Source organism: Danio rerio, chromosome 4 (assembly GCF_052040795.2).
Source record: "Danio rerio strain M-AB ecotype USA chromosome 4, GRCz13ab, whole genome shotgun sequence".
Lineage (NCBI taxonomy): Eukaryota > Metazoa > Chordata > Actinopteri > Cypriniformes > Danionidae > Danio > Danio rerio.
This window is the reverse complement of record NC_141024.2, coordinates 6,871,670-6,893,107: the sequence shown is the minus strand read 5'-3', so window position 1 is coordinate 6,893,107 and position 21,438 is coordinate 6,871,670. Positions and strand designations below refer to the sequence as shown.

The 21,438-nt window shown below is 42.8% G+C and overlaps 1 protein-coding gene and 1 long non-coding RNA gene across 10 annotated transcripts in view; one reads left to right on the top strand and one right to left on the bottom strand.

Annotated features, from left to right (window-relative positions):
- LOC141381570 (uncharacterized) overlaps window positions 1-21,438 on the bottom strand; it is a 71,124-nt gene that overhangs the window by 19,651 nt on the left and 30,035 nt on the right. The gene's annotated exons all lie outside the window — the stretch shown is intronic.
- Window positions 1-21,438, top strand: part of foxp2 (forkhead box P2) — a 149,877-nt gene that overhangs the window by 102,282 nt on the left and 26,157 nt on the right. For 7 of the 9 annotated variants that reach the window (XM_087246752.1, XM_087246754.1, XM_087246753.1 and 4 more), the window contains 6 exon segments: window positions 2,332-2,421; window positions 11,927-12,064; window positions 13,307-13,396; window positions 15,686-15,860; window positions 16,565-16,781; window positions 18,384-18,488. In XM_087246752.1, the coding sequence (XP_087102878.1) occupies window positions 2,332-2,421; window positions 11,927-12,064; window positions 13,307-13,396; window positions 15,686-15,860; window positions 16,565-16,781; window positions 18,384-18,488 (815 nt within the window). 9 annotated transcript variants of the gene reach the window in all.

Sequence of the window (21,438 nt, the reverse complement as noted above, 5' to 3'; positions counted from 1 at the left end):
ATTGATGCGTAGCTCTACCAATCCTGAACCATGCGAGCCAGTGGCGACAGCGGAGAGGGAAAAAAACTTCACCTGATAGGAGTAAAGAAAAAAAAACCTTGAGAGAACCAGACTCAGTTTGGCACGACCATTTTAATTTAAAGTGCTTGAAACTCTAAAATTTTTCTTTCATTGACACTCAGGATTTAATATGGCTCTGACATAGTAATCAAAGCAGCAGCAGCAGCGTAGCAGATCTATTCCGCCAAGACCATACATCAACATTTGCACATGAAGAGTTTAGATGCAAAAACCTTTAAGTGCCATTTGAATTTTCCATCGAAAATGAAAACTTTTCTCAGCCTCCTTTATTTATGTTGAGATATTTTAATTTAAATACCAAGAAAAGGACTTATTCTTTGCTATAAAAGTGATGTTACTGAACATACACACAGGATCCTGATATAAAAAATATTAATTTTAGAGGAAAATTTTAGAAGACATTTAGAGTGTTTTTTTGCATCTAAACTCTTCACATATTCATTACCATAGTACAGGGGTGTCCAAACTCTGTCCTGGAGGGCTGATGATATTAGATCCAACTTGCTTCAACACACCTGCAGGGATGTTTTGAGAAAGCCTGGCAAGTGCTTAATTACCTGGTTTAGGTGTGACTGATTGGGGTTGGAACTAAACTTTGCAGGACACCGGCCTTCCAGGACCGAGTTTGGACACCGCTGTAATATGGAAATGAGTATGTATATGGCAATGTTGATGTATTGGGTCTTGGCGGAATAGAACTGCTACGCTGCTGCTGCTTTGATTATTATGGCAGAGCAAGTACTGAGACCTGCTACTGCCAATATAACATGCTACTGCTGCAAACATAATATGCATGTAACCCCCGTAAGCAGATCTAAGCACAGGTGGAGCTGGGGTGGAGGAGGGTCTTCGAAAACATGCCGCAGCTTATGCCTTATTTACACTAGCAGTGACTTTGTGGCTGACTGTCGCTCTGGGTGGCGGCCTGCTGCAAACGCAGGTCTGTAGGAATATACAGCACGGATCACGTGAGCTCTACTGGTACTCCTATTGGCTGTCACTCAAGTCGATCTTCATTTGCATAAAGTTGAAGCATTCTCAACTTTGTCATGTCGGTCATTGCTGTCACTCGTGTAGATGGAGGTCGCCGAAAGTCGCTCACTCTCCGTTAAACTGACCGGTCGCTTTGCTGCTGTGTGTGGCTTGTAGTTCGGATGAGGCTTTAAACAGCATAGAATGACGTGGAACATTTACACTGATGAGAAGCTAGTTCATTGGCTGAAGAGGGGACAGCAACCAGTCGCCTGCACCATGTAATGATGCAAGACCAGATTAGGAGACAATTCAGCCAGTTTCATGGCAGAAATTTCACCTGTGTAAGCTACAAAATTGCAGCATTGTTAAAATAGTGCTGATACTGTTAAGTCTATAGGCAGGTGTTGAGTACTTCACAGCTTTAGCATCAATGGCAGACTACAGGACAGCTTATGTCCGAGTTGATTTAAAAGTGACATTGCCAACTACTGGCCTGGCATGCATTGTACAGTTAAGTTGTCTTGAGTTGAATCAGTGTAAACTCGGATTGTTGCGACAATCTTTTTGCTTTACTTTTTCAAGCCCATTGTTATGGAGTAAAAGTACTCTCCAAACGAAATAATTGGAGGATCAAGATCCATTCGTGGAGTTTAATAGTGTTGGGGATTTGTTCACATCTTTAACCTTAGTTATAAGCAGTATCAAGCAAATATGCTGGTATTGTTATCTGACATTGGACAAGTAGGTATCTGGAGTGATTTGGCAGAGAAGGGCCGGCATCACCCCTGTGCTCAGGGGCCCGGCTAATGCTTAGCTCCTTGTTAATTCACTCCTGAGGTAATCTGATGTTGATTTTGTCAACTTTAATTACAGCTTCTAGGAACACTTCACATCGCCTGCCTCTACTTCAAATTGATATTATGAATATGCAAATGGGCCGGTAATTTGCAGAGAAGTGGGTATTTCAGCTGAGCACACACTAGACAGGTCAATACCACTGACACTCTCTGTGTGTTTTTTTTTTCTCCCTCCTGCTCTTCAGAGGTGCTAGACAAACTGTATTTATCTTTCATCACGGCTTCGTGGATTATCATGAAAAATGTATATCTGAGAGACGCTTCATGGCTCATCAACAACAATGAATAGTGTAGTGGATGGAATGCGAGAGGTTGATGTCACCTTTCACTGTGTTTGATATTTGAGTGTGTCGGAGTTGAAGGGGATGAAAAAAAAAACTAATTTTGCGTCTCCTTTTCTCTTCTCTTTTCTTTGCAGGCCCTACAAGCAGCAAGGCAATTACTCCTACAGCAACCAGGCAGTGGCCTGAAATCTCCAAAGAACAACGACAAACAGCGTCCGTTGCAGGTGAGCAGTTCCTCGCTAATCTCTTAAGTCCATCCATAATACATGGCGCTCTGGAAAAAGATTTCCTCTGTTCCAGCTACTCTGTTTGATTTGGCAATGTAATTCTGGAGCTGTCAGTAAAAATTCAACCTGACAGACCTGCCCTTCTCCAAAAGAAACCAAACAAAATACCTCACACTTGAAACCTTTCTGTTGTCTACAGCTACATTACCTCACCACCCCTGTTAGGGCAACCTTGAAAGCCCCGCTGTGTGAATATATTGACATATTAAAGGGTATTTTAGGTTCGGGTATAGCATTTGTGGCATTGTGTTGATTAACACGGAATAGTTTTGACTTGCACGCATTATGAAAGTGAGGGGGTGAAAATGTCAAAAAGGCACTTACGCTACATCCAGTACATATGCCCTGGTTTCAGAAACTAGGCTTGAAGCTAGTCCTAGACTAAATTGCATGTATACATGCTATGTATGAGCTAACTGAAATATCTTGAAGTGACACAAGCAAAAAGTCATTGCCATATTGACCTTATTCTAAAATGCGGAAGTGCGCCTGTTTTCGCGATTGTCTTAGAACTTCCGATTCAGTCGCCTATTTGAGAAATGACTAGGAATAATAAACGGCAGAAAACGGTCAAACTACTTGCTCTACAAACAAATGTTTGCATGACTATACAGACCAAGTAGAATAATATAATAAGAAAATATCAAATTGCAACATCAAGCCGCGTAATGAGCAGTTTTTAACGTCAAAAAATGAATGGAAGTGAATGAGACCGGAAGTCTCAAGCCAAAAAGATTCAAATGGCAGCGCCCACTCGTCGGCGGAGAATAAGGTGAATAGTTTGGAGATTCACACCAGTTATGTGTTTTTAAAGTCATACTAGTGAAGTTAGTTGTATAAAAGGTGCTTAATTAGCCAATAATAGTGAAAGCCCTAGCCTTGGTTTAAGCTAAACCCTGCTAATGAAACCAGCCCATGGTTTAATAGGTATAGGGTGTATTATTTGAGTTTTAAAGTTGTTTAAACCATAATTTTAATACTTTTAAGTTATTTTGAGATGGAAACAAAGAAATTTTGGATATGGCTTTACAGATAATTTATTATTGGTCAATTTTGTCATGCAAAAAAACATTGCTTATTGCAGGGGTGTCCAAACTCAGAGTGTTTAGCTTCAACCCTAATCAAACACACCTGAACAAGCTAATAAAGCTCTTACTATTCACTAGAAACTTCCTGACAGGTGTGTTGAAGCAGGTTGGAGCTAAGCTCAGCAGGACACCTGTTTGGACACCCCTGCTTCTGGAATGGCCCTTATGGATTTCTAGTGTAAGTGTGTTGTTTCTAGGCGATTTACTTAAGAACAAACCTTCCATTCGTGTTCATCAATATAATTAACAGAAAATAAAAGGATATTAGAAACCAACCTACAGCAATATTTACTGTTGAATCCCAGAGAAACAAGCAAGTACTAAATCTTGCCGGCTTCCTGTGGCATTGCATATCCTAACTAGATGTCATTTGTACCCCTCCAAGATAATTTGCCATTATTGATTCCAGCTGCGCCGCATCGCTATTGTCAGTGATTTGGTAAAGGTCACAGCAGCATCGCGCACATCGCATCTCGTATTACCAGACTTGTTTACTTACCCGCTGACTGCCGATGTGTTATTTCTCTCACATCCCCACAATACAAATGCGCTGCCTCGAATTATGTAAGCGCTTGACATCTGCCAGGCTCCATATTTTTAGGTTTAAATTAAGTGTGAGAGAGCGTGTGCCTCCTTCCTGCTAATAAGTGCTATCAGCTAGCAGTAGTTTACCTCATTAGTACACCGCGCACTTAATTTAAAATGCCGTTAACCCTCGTCGTTAATATTTTCACAGAGTGTAACAATGGCGACACCTTCTTCAAGAGTCACACCCTTGTGTATCTAATTACGCAGAAGTTAAAGATTTGTTGCTTTTCACTTTTTAATATATTCAGTTTGGTCCGTGCAAATATGACTTTTGTATTAGGGAAATCAACGCTTTTCCTTTTGTATTATTATTCTCACTTTCTGTGCAAAGATATTAGTTGTAAAACAAAGCCTAGGTGGATGCGCTTTCGTGTATCTATTGTAGTTTCGCCGGTGTCTGTATACTCAGAGAATGGATTCCCGGCACACAGCGTGACTGCAAATTGCCGTGCGATACTTCCAGAGGAAGCCGAGCGATATTGGATGAGGAAGGTCTGTGATAACTGGTGGCCCATGACCGAGCCCCTGACTCTAATAACACTAGAGGATGGTAAATATTGAATATTTACATTTGCTTATGCCATCCTTGCCTCATGTTAGCCGTATGAATCAATATGAATCAGGGCTTGTTGAGTGCTGTCCTCAGGCTGTAGTTAATCAATGCTGTCGATCCTTTATTTTAACGTATTCTGTGCTGTTTTAATCACTTAAACGTGTAGTAATCCTTTGCTTTCATTTAGGAAAATGCTGCGTTCAATACTAATGAAGCTTAAATCAATAGCATGATGCTAACAACTCACCCCTACTTTGAAAACAAGACAATTAAAGTTTATTGTAAAGCAATTCTCTGTCAGAACGTGTGTTATTTGATCTCTAAATAATTAATTAACATCATTTTTAGCAATAAAGTTGGCAATAGTTACAGTAATAAATATTGTAGTAATAAACATTAAGCCACAAATGCTGTCGATTGATCATACCTTGTAGTAATTATACATTATTTCTTCAAATCGCTTTTTTTTTCGACTTAATTTCTTTTCCTTTACTAAAAGAAACCTAATTCAGATCATGTTGAGTGTACTTAGACATGCCAAGTAACAAGCAGTTTGAAAAATGACTTATTTACATTAAAAAGTAAATGCCTTCTCGTTCCCTGACACTGATGAATCCACCCCTTTTCCCTGTCCAGGGAAAGTGATCCATAGATCATGGCGTATAAATTATTTACTGCACAAGCATCTAAGTGCTGGAGCTCACGGTTTTAATTACTTGTATTAGTGTCTAAAGCCTGTCGTCTGACTAATTCTATCCAGCGTCTCATCTCGCGCTTTTGACGCGCTCAGAAGCCGCTTTTCCACATTTGCGTAATGTGACAGGTCTATTATTACCCCGTAAGCCCAGAGGAGAAGTCAATAAACACCTATTTCTTCCCCGTAAATCCTTGTGCCTTCTCCATGCTGCTTACAAGGATTTCCCAAGGCACACAACAGTCCTCTCGCGTCGCAGCGCCTCTTCCTCTGAGTGGCAATATCTCCTGCGCATTTTATACACTGACATTTAAAACACAAATAAAAAGCGAGAGGACGAAAGGGAAAGGGGATTACAGAAAGCCTGCGCGACTGGCAATTGTGTCTCCTGCCCTCCCAATCAGCCTAGCTGCCATTCTCCAGGTATAAGCTACATGGCGGTTTGTTTGTTTGGCTCCGTGTGCCATCCAGGCGTCTCATACTGATAGCAGGATGGGCATTTAACAGTGTGAAAACACATGTTAGCGCTGCTGAATACTGACGAAACAGCAGTTATAAGCTAGCAGGAGGATGCAGAACAAACAGAGGCATGTGGTTGTGTGACAATGGGCTGCTGTGGTGATATAATACAGCCGTCTAAGTGTCAGGGAGGTGTTTAAAGAGGTAGAGTTGACCCCTGACCTGTTGGCAGTGTGGGACCAGAGAGTGATATCCCAGCATTAACAAGGTGAAACGAACAAACAAAGCAATTTCAGCTCACTGCCGTACCACAGCAGCACAAACCAATTGCTAACGCATTGACCTTTTTTTGTTAGTTTTAAGCCCAACATGCTCTGCTAATGTAACTTTTTCCTCAACCAAACAGCCTTTCGTAGCCTTCAATGTTCCTATGTTAGGAAAGACGGCTGAGCGGCTCGTTGCTTGCATGCTTTCCAAGACGAGAGAGAACTACGAGATAGCTCAACCCAATCACTTCTTGAGCAGTGAGCCATCCTCCAAGTGTCGCCCATTTAAAGGTCAGCGACGCTCAGCTCATCTGAGCGTCAGACTCCTGCGCCATGTTCCTTAAAATTCATCTACTCAGACCGCCAACTGGAACCGTGCACAAACTCGGTGGAATTTATAAAAGGAGACTCTTGCCCTCATATTAACATTGATTATTAACATCGTTCACCCAGCAGTAGGGTTTTGCTTCATTCTGAAGAGAATTTGGAATGCCTTTTAAATTCCACTTCAGTTGCTCAATTTGAAATGAATTGGAATGTAGGTTGAAAACGGAATGCAGAACTGCGGTTCTAATTTCAGTGAAAGGAAGTAGAGTTCCAAGTTAGATTGTTGTAGTAGTAAGATATGATTTTGTTCAAAAGGATCTGTTTGCATCTCCAGGTTGAAGAAGAGTCCTTACCCCAGGTGGAGTATCCTGGGGTTTTGTTTAAGAGTGAGGGAAAGATGGAACGTGAGATTGACAGGTAGATTGGTGCAGTGGCAGCAGTAAAGCGGTCGATGTACCGATCTGTTGTGAAAAAGAAGCTGAGCCGAAAGGCAAATCTCTCAATTTACTAGTCTAATCTACATTCCTACTCTCACCTATGGTTATCACTAAAAGGACAAGAACTTGGATACAAGCAGCCAAAATAAGTTTCCCTAGTAGAGCTGCTGCTTCTCCACATTGAGAGAAGTCAGCTGAGGTGGCTTGGGCATTTGTTTTAGATGCCTCCTGGATGCCTACCATGGGAGGTGTTCCAGGCATGTCCCCTTGGGATGAGACCTCGGGGAAGACCCAGGACACTCTGGAGGAACTATGTCTCTCGGCTGGCCTGGGAATGCCTCAGGATCCCCCGAGGAGCGAGAGGAAGTGTCTGGGTAGAAGGAAGTCTGAGGTTCTCTCTCAAGACTACTGCCTCTGTGACCCAGCCCCAGAAAAGCAGATGAAAATGAATGAATGGATGTATTTGTTTGCTTGTAAAGCATTACAGTTTGAAGGTTTATAAGTAGACATTTGTATTTCAACTGGTAAAATACCCAGAATGCTTTTCCTGTGGCATTTAAGTCTAACTTCTTTGCACATGCCAAAATTGTACAGGAGAAATCTCCTCAACTCTGAGTGGCTGCTCTGAAATCAAGAAGGAGAAAAACTATATTTGTAGATATTTGCAAAAGCATCCTTCTTTACCTGAACCAGTGGGCAGCATGTGTAAATTGCAAGGGATTCACTTTGCAGGGGCTCACATTGGGATGCAAAAGAAGTTAAAGTATAACCCTTAGGCAAGAGCCAGTATGACAGGATTGGGGTGGGGGGTGGAGGGGGGCTTTGGGAGAATAGTGCCATGGCACCGCTTTGATGTAGAAGCAACAACTGTACCTTCTGACAGAAGATGCATGGGAGTAATAAACCAGTTCCAGCAGCCCTTACACATGCAGTCTGATTACTCTGGCCAGGGTGTTAATTGGATCCTAACTGGCAGATCTGATACGTGTAGCCCAGTGGTGGGAAGTCTTTCCAAGTGATGAACTATAATTCAGCGAGCTGCTTGAAGCTTGTGTAATTTACTGCGTGTCACTTGACGAGGAGAGCGATCCAACAGACTCCCTATTACCTGCGACATCACAAAGCTTTCAAGAGAGAGAAGAGGAGGGGGGCCGATGTGGAGTGAGTGAGAGAGACAGATTTCCCTGTAAATGCCACATGAGGCTCCGTTTCTGATGCGATGGGAAACAAATTTAGGGAAAACAAAGGAAGACAAGACAAATCCAGGCTCATGTAGACTTCATGCTTATCAAAAAGTCCTGAAGGCCATATTTGGTTGTTGTTTTTTCTATGTACAGGAATTGTTTTTCAATTGTTTTTTTCATGTAAAACAAACAGTAGTGGTCTTTGGACCCCTATGTCTTTAATAATCAGTGGTTTTGTTGCAATACCTCTTATAGTTGCCTTTGGAAAGCGCACTAGGGTTGGTTTCTTAGGCTTTCCAGTTGATCCTTCATTGACAAAAATGAGGTTATCTACATAATGATAAATCTCTGAGGAAGGACTCAAACACAGGCTACAGCCACTCTGTCGTCATTTGAAGTGCATTACACTTCCAATACTGTTTTGCTGAACTGTAAAATAAATTGATTTGGGAAAACGTTCCTGTAATCTACTTAACTCCGAACCTAGTGAGTGAGCGTATGTATGCTTGTCAGGTTTAGATTAGTGCAAGTATGTGTTTGTTTATGTTGTCAATGGCTCAAAAGTATTAGTGGATTTCAGAGTAGAGCAGCTTTATCAATAAACCCTGGACTGCAGAACCATTCATTACTGACCGAATATAACAATGCTAGTTTTTCCCAAATAGAAAGATCAGGATCCTTTAAAAAATCCAGGGAAAACAATTTAAATAATGGGACAGTGAGCATACAAGTCTGTTTCTTTGTAACTCCAACTGTCCAAGTAAAACACCACGCAATTAACATGCTGTCGCCATCTGCTAAAGTAACTGCCATTGCACTTCCCCCATTTCTCATTTTATTTATCTGAACAGTATCTCTGACGTGTCGTTCTCTAAAGCAGCCCCCTGATTCAGTCCATTCAGATGTGCGTGAACTGATTTTCACTTGTGAGCTTGCTCTTAATTATAGTTGTTTAACAGCTATCTCAGATGTTGTTGGCATTGCAGTAAGGCTCAAGGTCTTGATTCGTATGATGTGCAGTTGACCTTTCTCACATCGAGACACGTTTCAGCATAGCGAGAGCCCTGTAATGATCTGCTCGTTCTTCAGGAGGTCCACTGATGTTTTCTCATCACTGACCAATTTAAAGCTATTTGTTCTACTCGCTGTCTTATGTTCAGGCCCTCGTGGATCTAAAGAGCAGGTCAATGGAGATCATCTTGTATTTGTAGTTTTCCAATAGAAATCAAAGCTTCGTGGATTGTCATTTTTTGGACGTGCTTGTTGTTTGTAAAAAAAGAGAAGGAGAGATGTCAGCTGCTGGTCTCTAAGTAAATTTTCTCTCAGCTGGAGTACTTGAAGTGCAGGTGATTGAAGCTGACGCTTTGATTCATGAAGAATGCCATTATCTGCTAAGTTTTGAAGTTTTCTAGCTCTCACTATGCTGCATCGTTTGCCTCTCTCGCAGTCGTTTTCTTCATCTCGCATCATGCGAGGGAAAAGGACCCATTGTCTGCCACTGTTTACGGCTCGACCCTTTGGCAAACGCTCATTAATTATGCCCCGTCTTGGCGAAATCATTTCGGGGAGAAGCAATTCAGCCTCTGTTCCTTTCAATTCACCCGGCTTGTCAATCATCGCCCCCCACAGTATCCCGCGGAATGGAGGTGTTATATTCCGCCAATTATCATGTCATATACTCGAAAATGTAAATGAACGTGTGTGTAAAATTAAATTTATGGGTTGTCAGTGAAGAATAAGAACCAGGAGAGCAATTACTTATCTGCTTTCATCTTTCAAGCTCTGATATATCATGCAGAAAACGCCAGCCGTTAAATGCTGGAATTAGCATTGTGCACCACTCAGAAGTGAGTGGGCCGAAACTTCAACTTTGTCTCGCCTTTTTTTTGTTTGGAAAAGCAATGAAATGAAGATGTGTATCATCCGTCGATCTGTTAAAAAGCTAATGAGAGGCTTTTATTTCTGGTCTCCTTTGTTCCTATTTGTTATGTTCAGGGCGAAAATGCCGCGCTGAGTTACACGCAGTCAGCTGTGGTCGATAAATAAACTTTGAGAATTGTTCCGAAATTTACATGTTTATTGTATTCGCCGTGCTGCGGTGCAGACAAGGTGATTGTTCGTTATTCAGTCCGTCGCTCATTTAAATATACAAATAATGGGCGTAATGAGAACATCTCCTCTTGTATTTTCATGCTTTGGTCTTTATATTGTCATTTAGGCCGGCGCAGAACCCTGGCTGAACCTGGGGGTAATTACACATCACAAATGTGTCTTAAGGTTTAATAACATTGAAGGTGTAAGCATACATTTGCATAATTACATGCAGCTGTTTAATTTGTGACTTTGTTGCTTTGTTCCTTTGTTTTTTTTTTTCTTCTTCTTCCTCCAATACCTCCTCCCTCGTCACACCTTTCCTCCCCAAAGAGAGACCGACAGACAGAAAGAAAGAAAGTGTATTTGTGTGTGCGCTACCCTCTGTGGTGCTGCTCGTTGAGTTTTGGGGCCAGTCTAATGAAGAATGGTGCTTGGATTTGTTTGAATATGAATATGAGTGGGGATGGAGTGTGACCTTCAGCTCCGCTACTCAGTTCATCAGGATTAGTCAAGCTCGGCGCTCAGGAGCGCTAATGCATAATGACTTCTAAAATGAAAAATGTGTAGTGACCATGCAAATGTCTCTGCTAATCAAAGAGGGGAACCTGAGCTGGGCCGAGCCAGGAGACTAAAACAAGGACGTGTCAAGGCCCTGAGAGCTCAGACGTACGGAAAGCAATCAAGCGTTCTTGATTAGCCAGCACGAGGAGCTGCTCGGACCCCTTCGCAATGTCTAATGGAGCCTCGTGTCTTTTTCTAAAGCTCAAAAACCACAACAATAGAGATGTTTACCTGTCATGACGCCGAAGGCTCAGCTGTCTTGATGATAGACAGCATCTGTCGAAGCTGCTCTGTTAGACGATGCAACATGCAGCATGCTTCATAAAGTACAAAGAATGCCCCGAAGAGTCTGTAGACAGGTGCAGCGTCCAGAAAAAAAGTGTGCAAGCATTTCTCGAAAAAAAAAAAAAAAAACATTTGTCTGGCAATTATTTTTATTCTGTTCATTGTTCAATTTTAGACACAAGCACAAAAAAAAAATCAAGTCAAATGAATGTAAATGTTGCACGCTTCCAGAAAACCTGCTCAGCGCTGGGCTGCGAAAATATTTTCCTTGTTTTGTTTTTTTAGCCGAAAAAATTCTCTCGCACAGTTTGACAGCTGGTATTTTAATGATTCTTATCATTTAAAAAATGACATGAATTTTTAAAAATGACATCTCGTGGAAGACTTGTGCCTCTGGCTGCTTTCTTCCAAGCGTGCAACTTGGAAACTTCAATGCGCAGCGAGAGGCAACTGGTAATTCCCCTCACCTCTGTAAAACAGAATACTTCACAGCGCCTCAGCTTCAATCAGGAGTTTCTCGCAGACTTTTCAAAGCTTCTAACCCTCAGCAGCCTGAATCCATGCTACTTAGCTTAGCTGCTCCTCAACAGGCCATGTGTCCGCTTACGACCCACAGTCAGCTCTGGAGATGTGCGTCTTCCTGCCTGCCTTGTGTTGGAGCACTAGAAATCGCCTGAGGGAGTTGAAGGGTTCAGCTAATTAAGGTCCTCCTCTATTTAAAGCGCAGTGCTTTTCCCATTGGGAGTAGCTGACAGAAAATATATAGTGGAAAAAAGTACACATGCACTGCCAAATGATTACACATACTGCACCGTTTCCAGAGAGTTCGAGAAGCAGCGCTTGACTTGGAAGAGTTTGCACAAGACATGGCTAACGTTTCATTCTCTCTCCATCCATCTCTCCCAGGTGCCAGTATCTGTGGCAATGATGAGTCCACAGGTGATCACACCCCAACAGATGCAGCAGATCCTTCAACAGCAAGTCCTTTCCCCCCAGCAGCTCCAAGCCCTCTTACAACAACAACAGGCAGTCATGCTTCAGCAGGTGAACACACACAAACACTCGCTGTCCCGTACAAAACTCGAGTGTTTTGCTCCCATATGTCCTTGACATATTTAGATCAGAGAAACAAATGTGGACAGGCATGTAATTAGTTGTTTTCAGTGGGGACTTTTTGGGGGGACAAACGGAGCACAGAAACAAGCTAGCCGAATGGAGTTCACTGTTCACAAGTTGAACAACACAAGTTTGATTTCCTCAAAAAACACATGATATTATCATCGTACCATTTTGTTAGGTGTTAGCATCAACAGTATAGTGAGGGCATGAAAAATGGGAGGATTGTCTTGTGAGCTAAGAACACATCTCTGACAAGGGTAGATTATATCTTCAGAAGTGATTTTAAAATCTCTCTAAGTGAGCTCTTCATTAAAAGCATCTCCATTAACTCAGTTAGCCTTGATTATAATTAGGTGACGAGCGTCTTGTACTGAAGACGGCTCCCGCTGAACGAGATGGGAGATTTCGGTTCCTGTATTCTCAACGATGAGCTCCCGAGCACAGCGCTCCGAGACGAAGAAGAGAAGTGTGCTAAATGCATTAATTCACAATGATGAATTCTCTCCTTTGAGTGCTTCGCATTTATTTCAGAATTTCACTGCCTGTCAAGGCATCAGAGAGGAAAAAATATATAGGCAATAAGATTAATTGTTCCTCTAGCGGTAATGTGCAGCCGCATAAAAGTCCATATGGAGATGCATGATGAGGGGAAGTGCTGGTCTCTTTGTCTCAACCAGAGAGAGACGTTATTTATGATGTGACATGCAGAAGCACATCCAGGCATGTCGTGCAGCCTCAGGAGCCCAGAGTCGGCTAAGAATCTGTTTGTTCTGTTGTAGCTCAGCTTTGAGGTATGGCCACACTTATGGGAGAGAAGGGATACAAGTACATTGTCAAGTCATATACAACAGCTGCTTTGTTTTGTCAAAGGTGTAGCATAGCGGTTAATGCATTAGGAGCACTTACACTCACTGTACTTGATCCAAGCTGTTAGTTTAAAGACTTTTAAGACAAATGCTATTGGCAGAGGAAAATAAATTGATTTTAAGCCAAGTTGTTTTGTTTGTCACAAGCATAGACTAGGGTATGGTGTGTTTTCCAACTCCTCATGGCCAACATGGCTTGTGCAAGAGTTCTTATGTTTAACCTAAGGAAATCAGTAAGAAGTACTGGATTTTTTACACCTTACCCTATGTCGTAATGATGAATGTCCATATCTTTCCACAGCAACACCTGCAGGAGTTTTATAAGAAACAACAGGAACAACTTCATCTACAGCTTTTGCAGCAACAGCACCCAGGCAAACAAGCAAAAGAGGTACGCTACGCACAACAATGCACACATGCATGAGGCAATGTGACAGTTTCTTTCTCATTTCTAACCATGAGCGACTTGTGCTGTCATTATAAGGCTCTTTTACTATAGTGGAAACTTTTGAACGCTTCCAAATGAGTGCTGAAATTAGGCATGCAACATTGTCAGGTGTCTCAGCTCTGTCCTCGGTGGCACTTCAGAGTTACGTTGACGCTAAAATGCCCACTTTAGCGTACCGCGCAGAGTCCGTTCATTAATGAAACGCTGGTTTGGGCCGACGAGCAGAAAAGTTCGACCGCAGCGAGCTCATAAATCAAACTGACAGTCAGACCGCGGATCCGTCTGACAGACAGACAGAAGGAGACTGAAAGAGAGGGTTGCTGACACTCAGGAGCAGGCATCAAAAAGCGAAGCGCGTCGCAGAAGGAGGGGGTCGGCTGCAATCCAAACAAAACGTGGGGAAGCAGTTAAATTGATCAGCTAGGTATCGCAGGCGGGAAACGTCCCCCACCCCCAGCAGACTCTTCAACGAGCACCTTCTACCATTGTCTCTCTTCAAGCAAGCCATTATGCAGGGCCTACAGAAAGCAGGACTGACCTCCCGGAGGCTTTGTTTCTGTTTGGATTTGCGAATAGATTTTTTTCAGGCCCCTGCCATCAAATATGGAATAGAAATTGCTCCCTTATTTCTCACGAGACGACGGGGCCAATCCGCACGGCTCACTCCATTATGCAGTCTGTTTTCCAGTGAGCGCATCACAAGTTTTGCCTCTCTTTCTCTTGCTCTCTCATCCCTAAACTAAGGGAGTGAGGTCTTCCTCACCGTTCCTGACTGAAGGTCTTCCTCTAGAGTCTGCTCAGTCTTACCGCTGGTGTAATTCCAAGCAAAAATTGGAAGTTTAACTTTCCTCCTGTAATGGGGGTCTTTGCTTTCTTGTCACTGAGTAGGTCGTAATGTATTCTGACAGGAGAAAGGGAAGGGAAAGGGATGGGAGAGAGAGAGAGAGAGAGCTCAAGCTAACAGGGTCTCAGCAGAAACTAGCTCTCAGTTTGCTAATGGACCTCTGGAGACTTTGTCCACAGAAGCAAACTTCAGTCATTTTTAAGCCAGACCTCCTAAAAAACAGCTAATAAATTGAGTCTGTGGAACATGGAAATGCAACTACTACACCGATTTACATTTCCAAACAGCCTTGTCATTTCATTGCATATGAAATGATACAAACATTAAGATTTATTCACGAAGAACTTGTGGGATCAGTTAGCGATTTGTTATTCATCTGTTTCAGTGCATACCATCTAAACGTTTACCTAGTTTTATGAGCACTTTGGATTTTTTTTAGTGTTTGGGGTTTCATGATTGAGATCCAATCTCCCAAAATGTTTGTTGTAAACATAATAATTTAAATAAATTGTAATTATTAGGTTGATAATTGGTGACACTTTATTTTGATGGTCCATTTGAGTATAGTAGACTGTCTTCTTAATATCTGTTGATACTGCTTCTTCAACAGACATTTAACTGACTATAAGACACTTTGCAAGTACACGTCAACTTACACAAACTCTAACCTCATCCCTAACCCAACAGTGTACTTATAGTCTAATGAGACACAATGTATATAGATGCAATGTAATATAAATCAACAAGCAGACCATCAAAATAAAGTGTGACCTGATAGTTTTTCACCTCCAGGAATTATTCACCATTTGTTTTCTGTGAATGATTTTGCTAATCCTTTCTGTTGCCATTTTATTTCCAAACATCAACATTTATCTGATTTTACAGGTTTATTTTTGTCTGTGAAATGCGTACTTGCTGTGCTTTGATCACTGAAGCTCTGCGTTGTTTTTCTGTGCTTGGCTGCCACTGCCGCTGCTGTTGTTGTTGTTGTTGTTTTTGTTGTTGTCTTCGCCAGCTTATGCAAGAGGCTCCACTGGCGGTAAACAGGGCTCGGAGGGGATGGGGTGGGGGGATGCTGTAAATCTCTCTCCGCTTCCCTCCCTCCGTCACCCCCTCCCGATGGCCCCATAAGCTGTAATGGACCATTAGAAATGCAAGACAATTAACTATCAATGGGGGAAGGAGGGGGTTCCACACACGCTCCCACCCACATCTCACACACAGTTCTCAGTACACACAAGCAGACAAGGCGAAGACAGACGGCAAGGTTTCACTTGGGCCACATGTATAACCGAATACACTTTTTAGTCCATGTGTGTGATTAAGGCTTTGTGTGTGTGTGTGTGTGTGTGCTCACTCTCTCTCTTTCTCTCTATCTCTCACTATAGCAACAGCAGCAGCAGCAGCAGTTGGCGGCACAGCAGCTGGTCTTTCAGCAGCAGCTCTTGCAAATGCAGCAACTGCAGCAGCAGCAGCACCTGCTCAACATGCAGAGGCAGGGCCTCCTCTCTATGCCCCCCGGCCCAGGACAGCCCACCCTCCCCGGACAGACTCTGCCGCCAGGTAACATACTCACGTGACTGTGTTTGTGTGTGGTTGCGTCCTCTTTAAAATCTTTTTCTCTTTTGTTTCTTGCTGTTTTTTCCTTTCCATTCCAGTGTTTTTTTTCCTCTAGTTCTCTATCTCTCTCTCTCTTGCTTGTGTCTGTGTGCTTGTTGTTTTCCTCTCTCCCCCTCTCTCTTTCTCTCTCTCCCTCGCTCCCTCCCCTCCTTGCCTGTTGTTGTTGTTTACGGACTCGCAGTGCAAGCTCAGTGCTGTGAGGAAGACGAGCTGTTGCCATTTGCTTTTTTCCTGGAACAAACACCTGGTGCTACTGTGTTTATCGAAATGGCGCTGGATGACAATAGTTTGAAAATGGCTCTTAATTGGAGTATAGTCGGGGCGACACGAAGCGGAATAGTCATTTTATCATCCAAGGGATTATATGATGATTTGATTCTGCACGCAGAGGCTCGTTTGTGAATGCATAATCATGTGCAGATGAGTTCCCGGTTGCTTTGTACTTTCGGATACTACAGAAACGAAACGAGGGATGAGCGTCCGGGTCGATCTCACGCCGGTTTACCTCCAGATGCTTAAGTGTGATGCTCAAGTTTCACAGCAGAGCAGAGCAGGTTTACCGACATTGTTAGAAAAGGGAAGATTTGGGATATTGAGAGTTTTTATGTGAGCATTTGTTTCTGAACCTGTTTGTCACTGTGTTGCAGCTGGTCTGAGCCCTGCTGAACTCCAGCAACTTTGGAAAGACGTCACTGCGAGCCACACCATGGAGGATAATGGGATGAAACACAGCGGCCTGGACCTGAGCACCAACAACAACACGTCCACTACCTCCACCAGCAACCCCAAAGCTTCTCCACCCATCACTCATCACAGCATGTCCAACGGCCAGTCCCCAGCCCTCAACAACAACCGGAGAGAGAGGTACCATGACACACTCACACATGCATGCCAAATCTAAATATAGAGAAGATGTGCTGGTTTATTCTACCGCATACCCAATCACCATCGGGCCCTTGAGATCCAGCTGGATTGCCTGCGTAGAGTCACTTTGAATAAAAGCGTCTTCTCTGTTTTACTCCAAATCCCTTTTCAGACATACATGATCTGAAATCCCCCTGATAAAGAGTGCTGTACACATGAACAAACGGCATGTTAACAAATGCAAACCAAACAGTCGTTTAAACTACGTTTCATGTGCAACGCAAACAACGACTGAACGCTTATTTGTAGGTCCCCATTTGCAAAAGAAAACTGCTCATTCCTGCAGGGAGAGGACTGTGTGTTTTTGTTTGTTTGCTCATCAATAGTTTATTATTGTCTGAAAAACAGTGGAAATGAGATGAAACCTCCCTTGAGACTGCAGTCGATTGAACGCATCGTCTTCCGGTATATCAAAGACAAGGAGGTGCAACTTTCAGTGGCAGGAACACACAGCTCACCTCACTGTACATTAAGTATTTAATACCTGGCTTTTCTTTTGAAATTGCTTTACAGACTCAGCTTGTCATGTAAATAGAACACACTATGCCAGTGTGGCATTTTCCTGAGCGTTTATATGCACGACGAACCTTTTATATGCTCCACAGCTGCTGTAAAACATAGATTCGCATATTTCTCCATGTATTATTCAGTCTGTAGCGGCCATATGTTAGTACATAGCAACAGCCGTTGACTTCACTGGGGGTGGATGTGTTGTGTAATTGGTTTCAAGTATGTAGCATCTTCACAGAAAGCCCTTTCTTGAGAGAGATATCTTTAGAGGCTGAGACGAAAAAGGGAAAAAAAAAACAGAGAGAGAAAGAGAGAGACACGGAAATAATTTAAGAAATAGGTTACACTCTTTTCTTGTGTGTTGGCGGAGTCTCTCGGGTCCGTGGTCGTTCGTAATCACAGAGTGTGTTGTGTTGTCAGAGCCAGCTGCTTTCTAAGATGTGCTGGATCGATAACGGCAAGGTAAAACAGCCAGCAAGGTTTGTGTGTGCAATTGTGTGCCACACACTTGCGCTGGTCTGCTTAGCCTTACTTTCACACATTGGCCCCTCAGCACCATTAGAACTGGTGGTCGTAACTTACCGCACTGTCTTTTCACAACAGGTTGTGTCCTTAAAAACGCCAGTTCCACCGCAAATGAATCTCCTGGTGAAAATTAAAGCATAGGGGCCGTTTTTAGCTATTTACACAAGTTGTCTGTAATGGCTTTACAAGGTGGAAGTCAAGGAAAAAATGTTGACGGGCGATTTTACTTGGCGGGGCCATGTGTTTTTTAACACACTTGTGTCTCCTCAGTGATACTCTGGATCAATAATCACAAGGTGGCTTGATGTCAAGAGAGAGTCTATGTTTTTTCAGCTTTTATTAGCATCAAGTCCACATCCACCTTCCCTTCAAAAGCTTCCATACTGAGAAGTGCTGGAAATTGAGCCATTTTGACCCAACGTTGAGCAATTTTTGTCCAGACAGGTGTAAGTGGCCAACAACATGTTTATTTTCGTAATTTCTAACACGCACTTTTTCCTCTTTCAGCTCATTGCATGAAGAGACCGCAGTGTCACACTCCCTCTATGGCCACGGAGTGTGCAAGTGGCCAGGATGTGAAAGTATTTGCGATGACTTTGGACAGTTTTTGAAGTAAGTATGATCCATCATGTGGATTTTTAAAGTTGCAGTATTTCGCTATGTATGCCTCTATACCATTTTGAGGGATGTACACATGGTCCCAATGTGTTTCCTGTTTTACATTTTTAATTTCTATTGCTTCCGAGAAGAGCCATACATCGATAAACAATGTTATGATAGTTGTTTTAACAAGAAGTTAAGATTGAATTGGCTTTCGTTACAGTTATGAAATAGTTTGATAACAAGCAGGAAATGATGCCATTGGCCTATATGTGAATATTTGATGTCCTTTATTGACAAACTCCCCAAATTATTTCATAACTTTAAAACAAGTCTCAGCTCTTGCACTAAGCTCTTAGCAGGCCAATAAACAAAAAGAGAATCTCCTAATAAAATCCCCTAAGATGTCTGTCAGCCAATTGAAGGCGGTGCTCAGAAATGACCGAATGTCTATGTGAATGGATGATGGGTTGGAGATGAGCAGAAGAAGCTAATGGCAACGTGTGGTGTTGTCATGGCGTGGCTAACAGAGTGAAATGAACTCTTCATGCTCCATCAACAATTTAGTTAATTAGCTCATTTGTAATTGGTCGGCTTTGTTGCCGGGACGTGAGTTCGGGGGACATCAAAGGAGAAGGTGTTTGCTGTGCTGGAGATTGCAGGTTATCACATTGCCACTCTGAGGAAAGAACCCTGCCATCAAAGAATAGAGAATAAGGTTCATTTGAATATTCTAATTAGATGCATAATTAACTGTGAAATAATAATCTGGTGCATTTGTGGGTGTAAATGTCCACGTCAGATCATATAAACGGCTTTTGAGAGTGGCGACGTTCTGTTCTTTTATTACAGACGCTCCAAACTAGTCTGAAAATTAGCATCTTTTCAATGCCTTCTACCTCCAATCACACTTGTCTGATGCTCATTTATTATGTTCATTGCAGCAGAGCATACAACAGACATCATGTGATCAAATCAAAGTGTGCAAATCAATAGTTGATGAGAACTAAACAAAACCACTCCGCATCTGACAGCCTGTGCCATAGAACGGCGTTCTAGCAATCATCTTCCAAACCCTCATCCAAATGGGGGCAAGGCACCTCGTTCGCTCCCAGATTCGAAGACGCCTGTACTGTAACTTGTACATGAAAACGCTCCCACAAAAGACAGCGTGATCTGAGCTGGCGAGATGGCGGGTGGCGCCGTGCCTTGGAGGAGCGATTGTTGGTGTCAAAAAGAAGCTTTTAATGTCGTTCGGAGATGCCAGTCACTGCTGTGTATCATCCAGGTACACACGCTTAAAATGGTTTACATAAAATAGGTGTCAGATTCAAATGGCACCTTTGATGGGGGAGGCAGGGGCGGAGGGATTCACCCAGCCTGTACAGGCTTGTAGCTTGCGGAGAAGAAACCAGCCACGGTTTTGTAATCTTTGTTGTGTTGCTGAGAAAGTTGTCAAGATCAGCATTTAAGCGCAGCTACGCTCTCTTTCATGCAGCGTGCACCTGGAGAGGGGTAGCCAAGAGGTGCCTGGCACGTTATATTAGCTCTGAAGTTCAAATAGGCACGCGTGCAAGCAGGTACACCTCGAGACGTGTGTATTAATGCAACAAAGCACACGTCTTGCGGGTCTGATTTGGGGCAACTTATTTGGGGGTTATGCGCAGCTAAAAGAGGGGGCTAATGAATTCATAGGCGTTCTAATGTTGTTCTGCCACGCAGGCGATTTTGTTATTGTTTAAGCTGCAGATTGCTGGCCTAGTTCCCCTATTGATTTCCTCTCACATGTTTGAGAAGAGTCAGGATGAGTGGGGAGAGAAAAATACAGTACCCGCTGGTCTCTAATAAAGATTGACGGGCTGTCATTGCATGCTTGCCATTTGCAGTAGCATCTTTCCCATGCGGACGCATTTTGGGTTTAGTAAACAAACTCTTGCCCATCCTTATGGGGCTTTTTCACTGAAATGAATCTTCCTTTCCAGCTCCTTAACATTTAACTGTGGCGAAGCAACCTGCTGCGCTTACCCTACTTAAATGGAAGCATCTTTAACTGGGCACTAATGAAAGCCAACAGGAAGTCCCGAGTTAGATTAATCAACATATGTCCAGTTGAAGGCGATGAGTCCTGCAAGAATCAATCCAGTATTAGCCAAACGATTGGTGGCCAGATTGAAGTTCGTCTTATTCAGCTTGCTGATTTCGTTTCGTTTGTGGTTTTGGAATGCACCATACCTGTCCATCTGTTTCTTAGACCATCAGAGCCCTCATTCCCCATCTCAAAACAAAAATCAATATGCCTATAAAGTGACCCATAAATTACAGGCTGCTCCAGAGATGTTTGCTCAGAGCGAGCGGGCGGCCCTGTCTCATTCTCCTCTCACCTCTCTGTTTGAACTAAACCCAGCACCACAGGCTCATTAAGAGATATTGGTGACTGCATCTAACCCCCTCCGCAGCCCTCCTGCTTTTATCAATGCATAGTCAAACACCTACTGCTTGAATATTTCATATCCATGCAGTAATCTGGATGTAATCACCACTGCTAACCAGCTCTGGCTAACGTTAGCACTGAAAACCTCCACATATCTCAATTCAGCTGGCTACTAAAAACTCACAGTTGTGGCTTTTTATCTTTACAAAAAAAAAACATCTTTTTATTTATTCTACTGACTCGTAGAATTAGAAACTAGCCTCCATTAGGATAGAAAACCTCTTAAGCCTCTAAAAGAAGCAAGGAAACCAGATTAGGATCTAGATGGTCGCTAATGAGAAACGGGGCATGCGAGATAAGATGTGTTATTTAGCAAGCTACCTGTCGGGACGGCAGAACTAGCCAGTCGTGGCTTTTGAAGCAGCTGTAATTTATGACATCCACCATACATCAAGTGCGTAAGATAGCATTATGAGCATTGAAATGAAAAGGGTATTTGCAGCATTAGTTCCCTGCGAGGGACCTGATTAC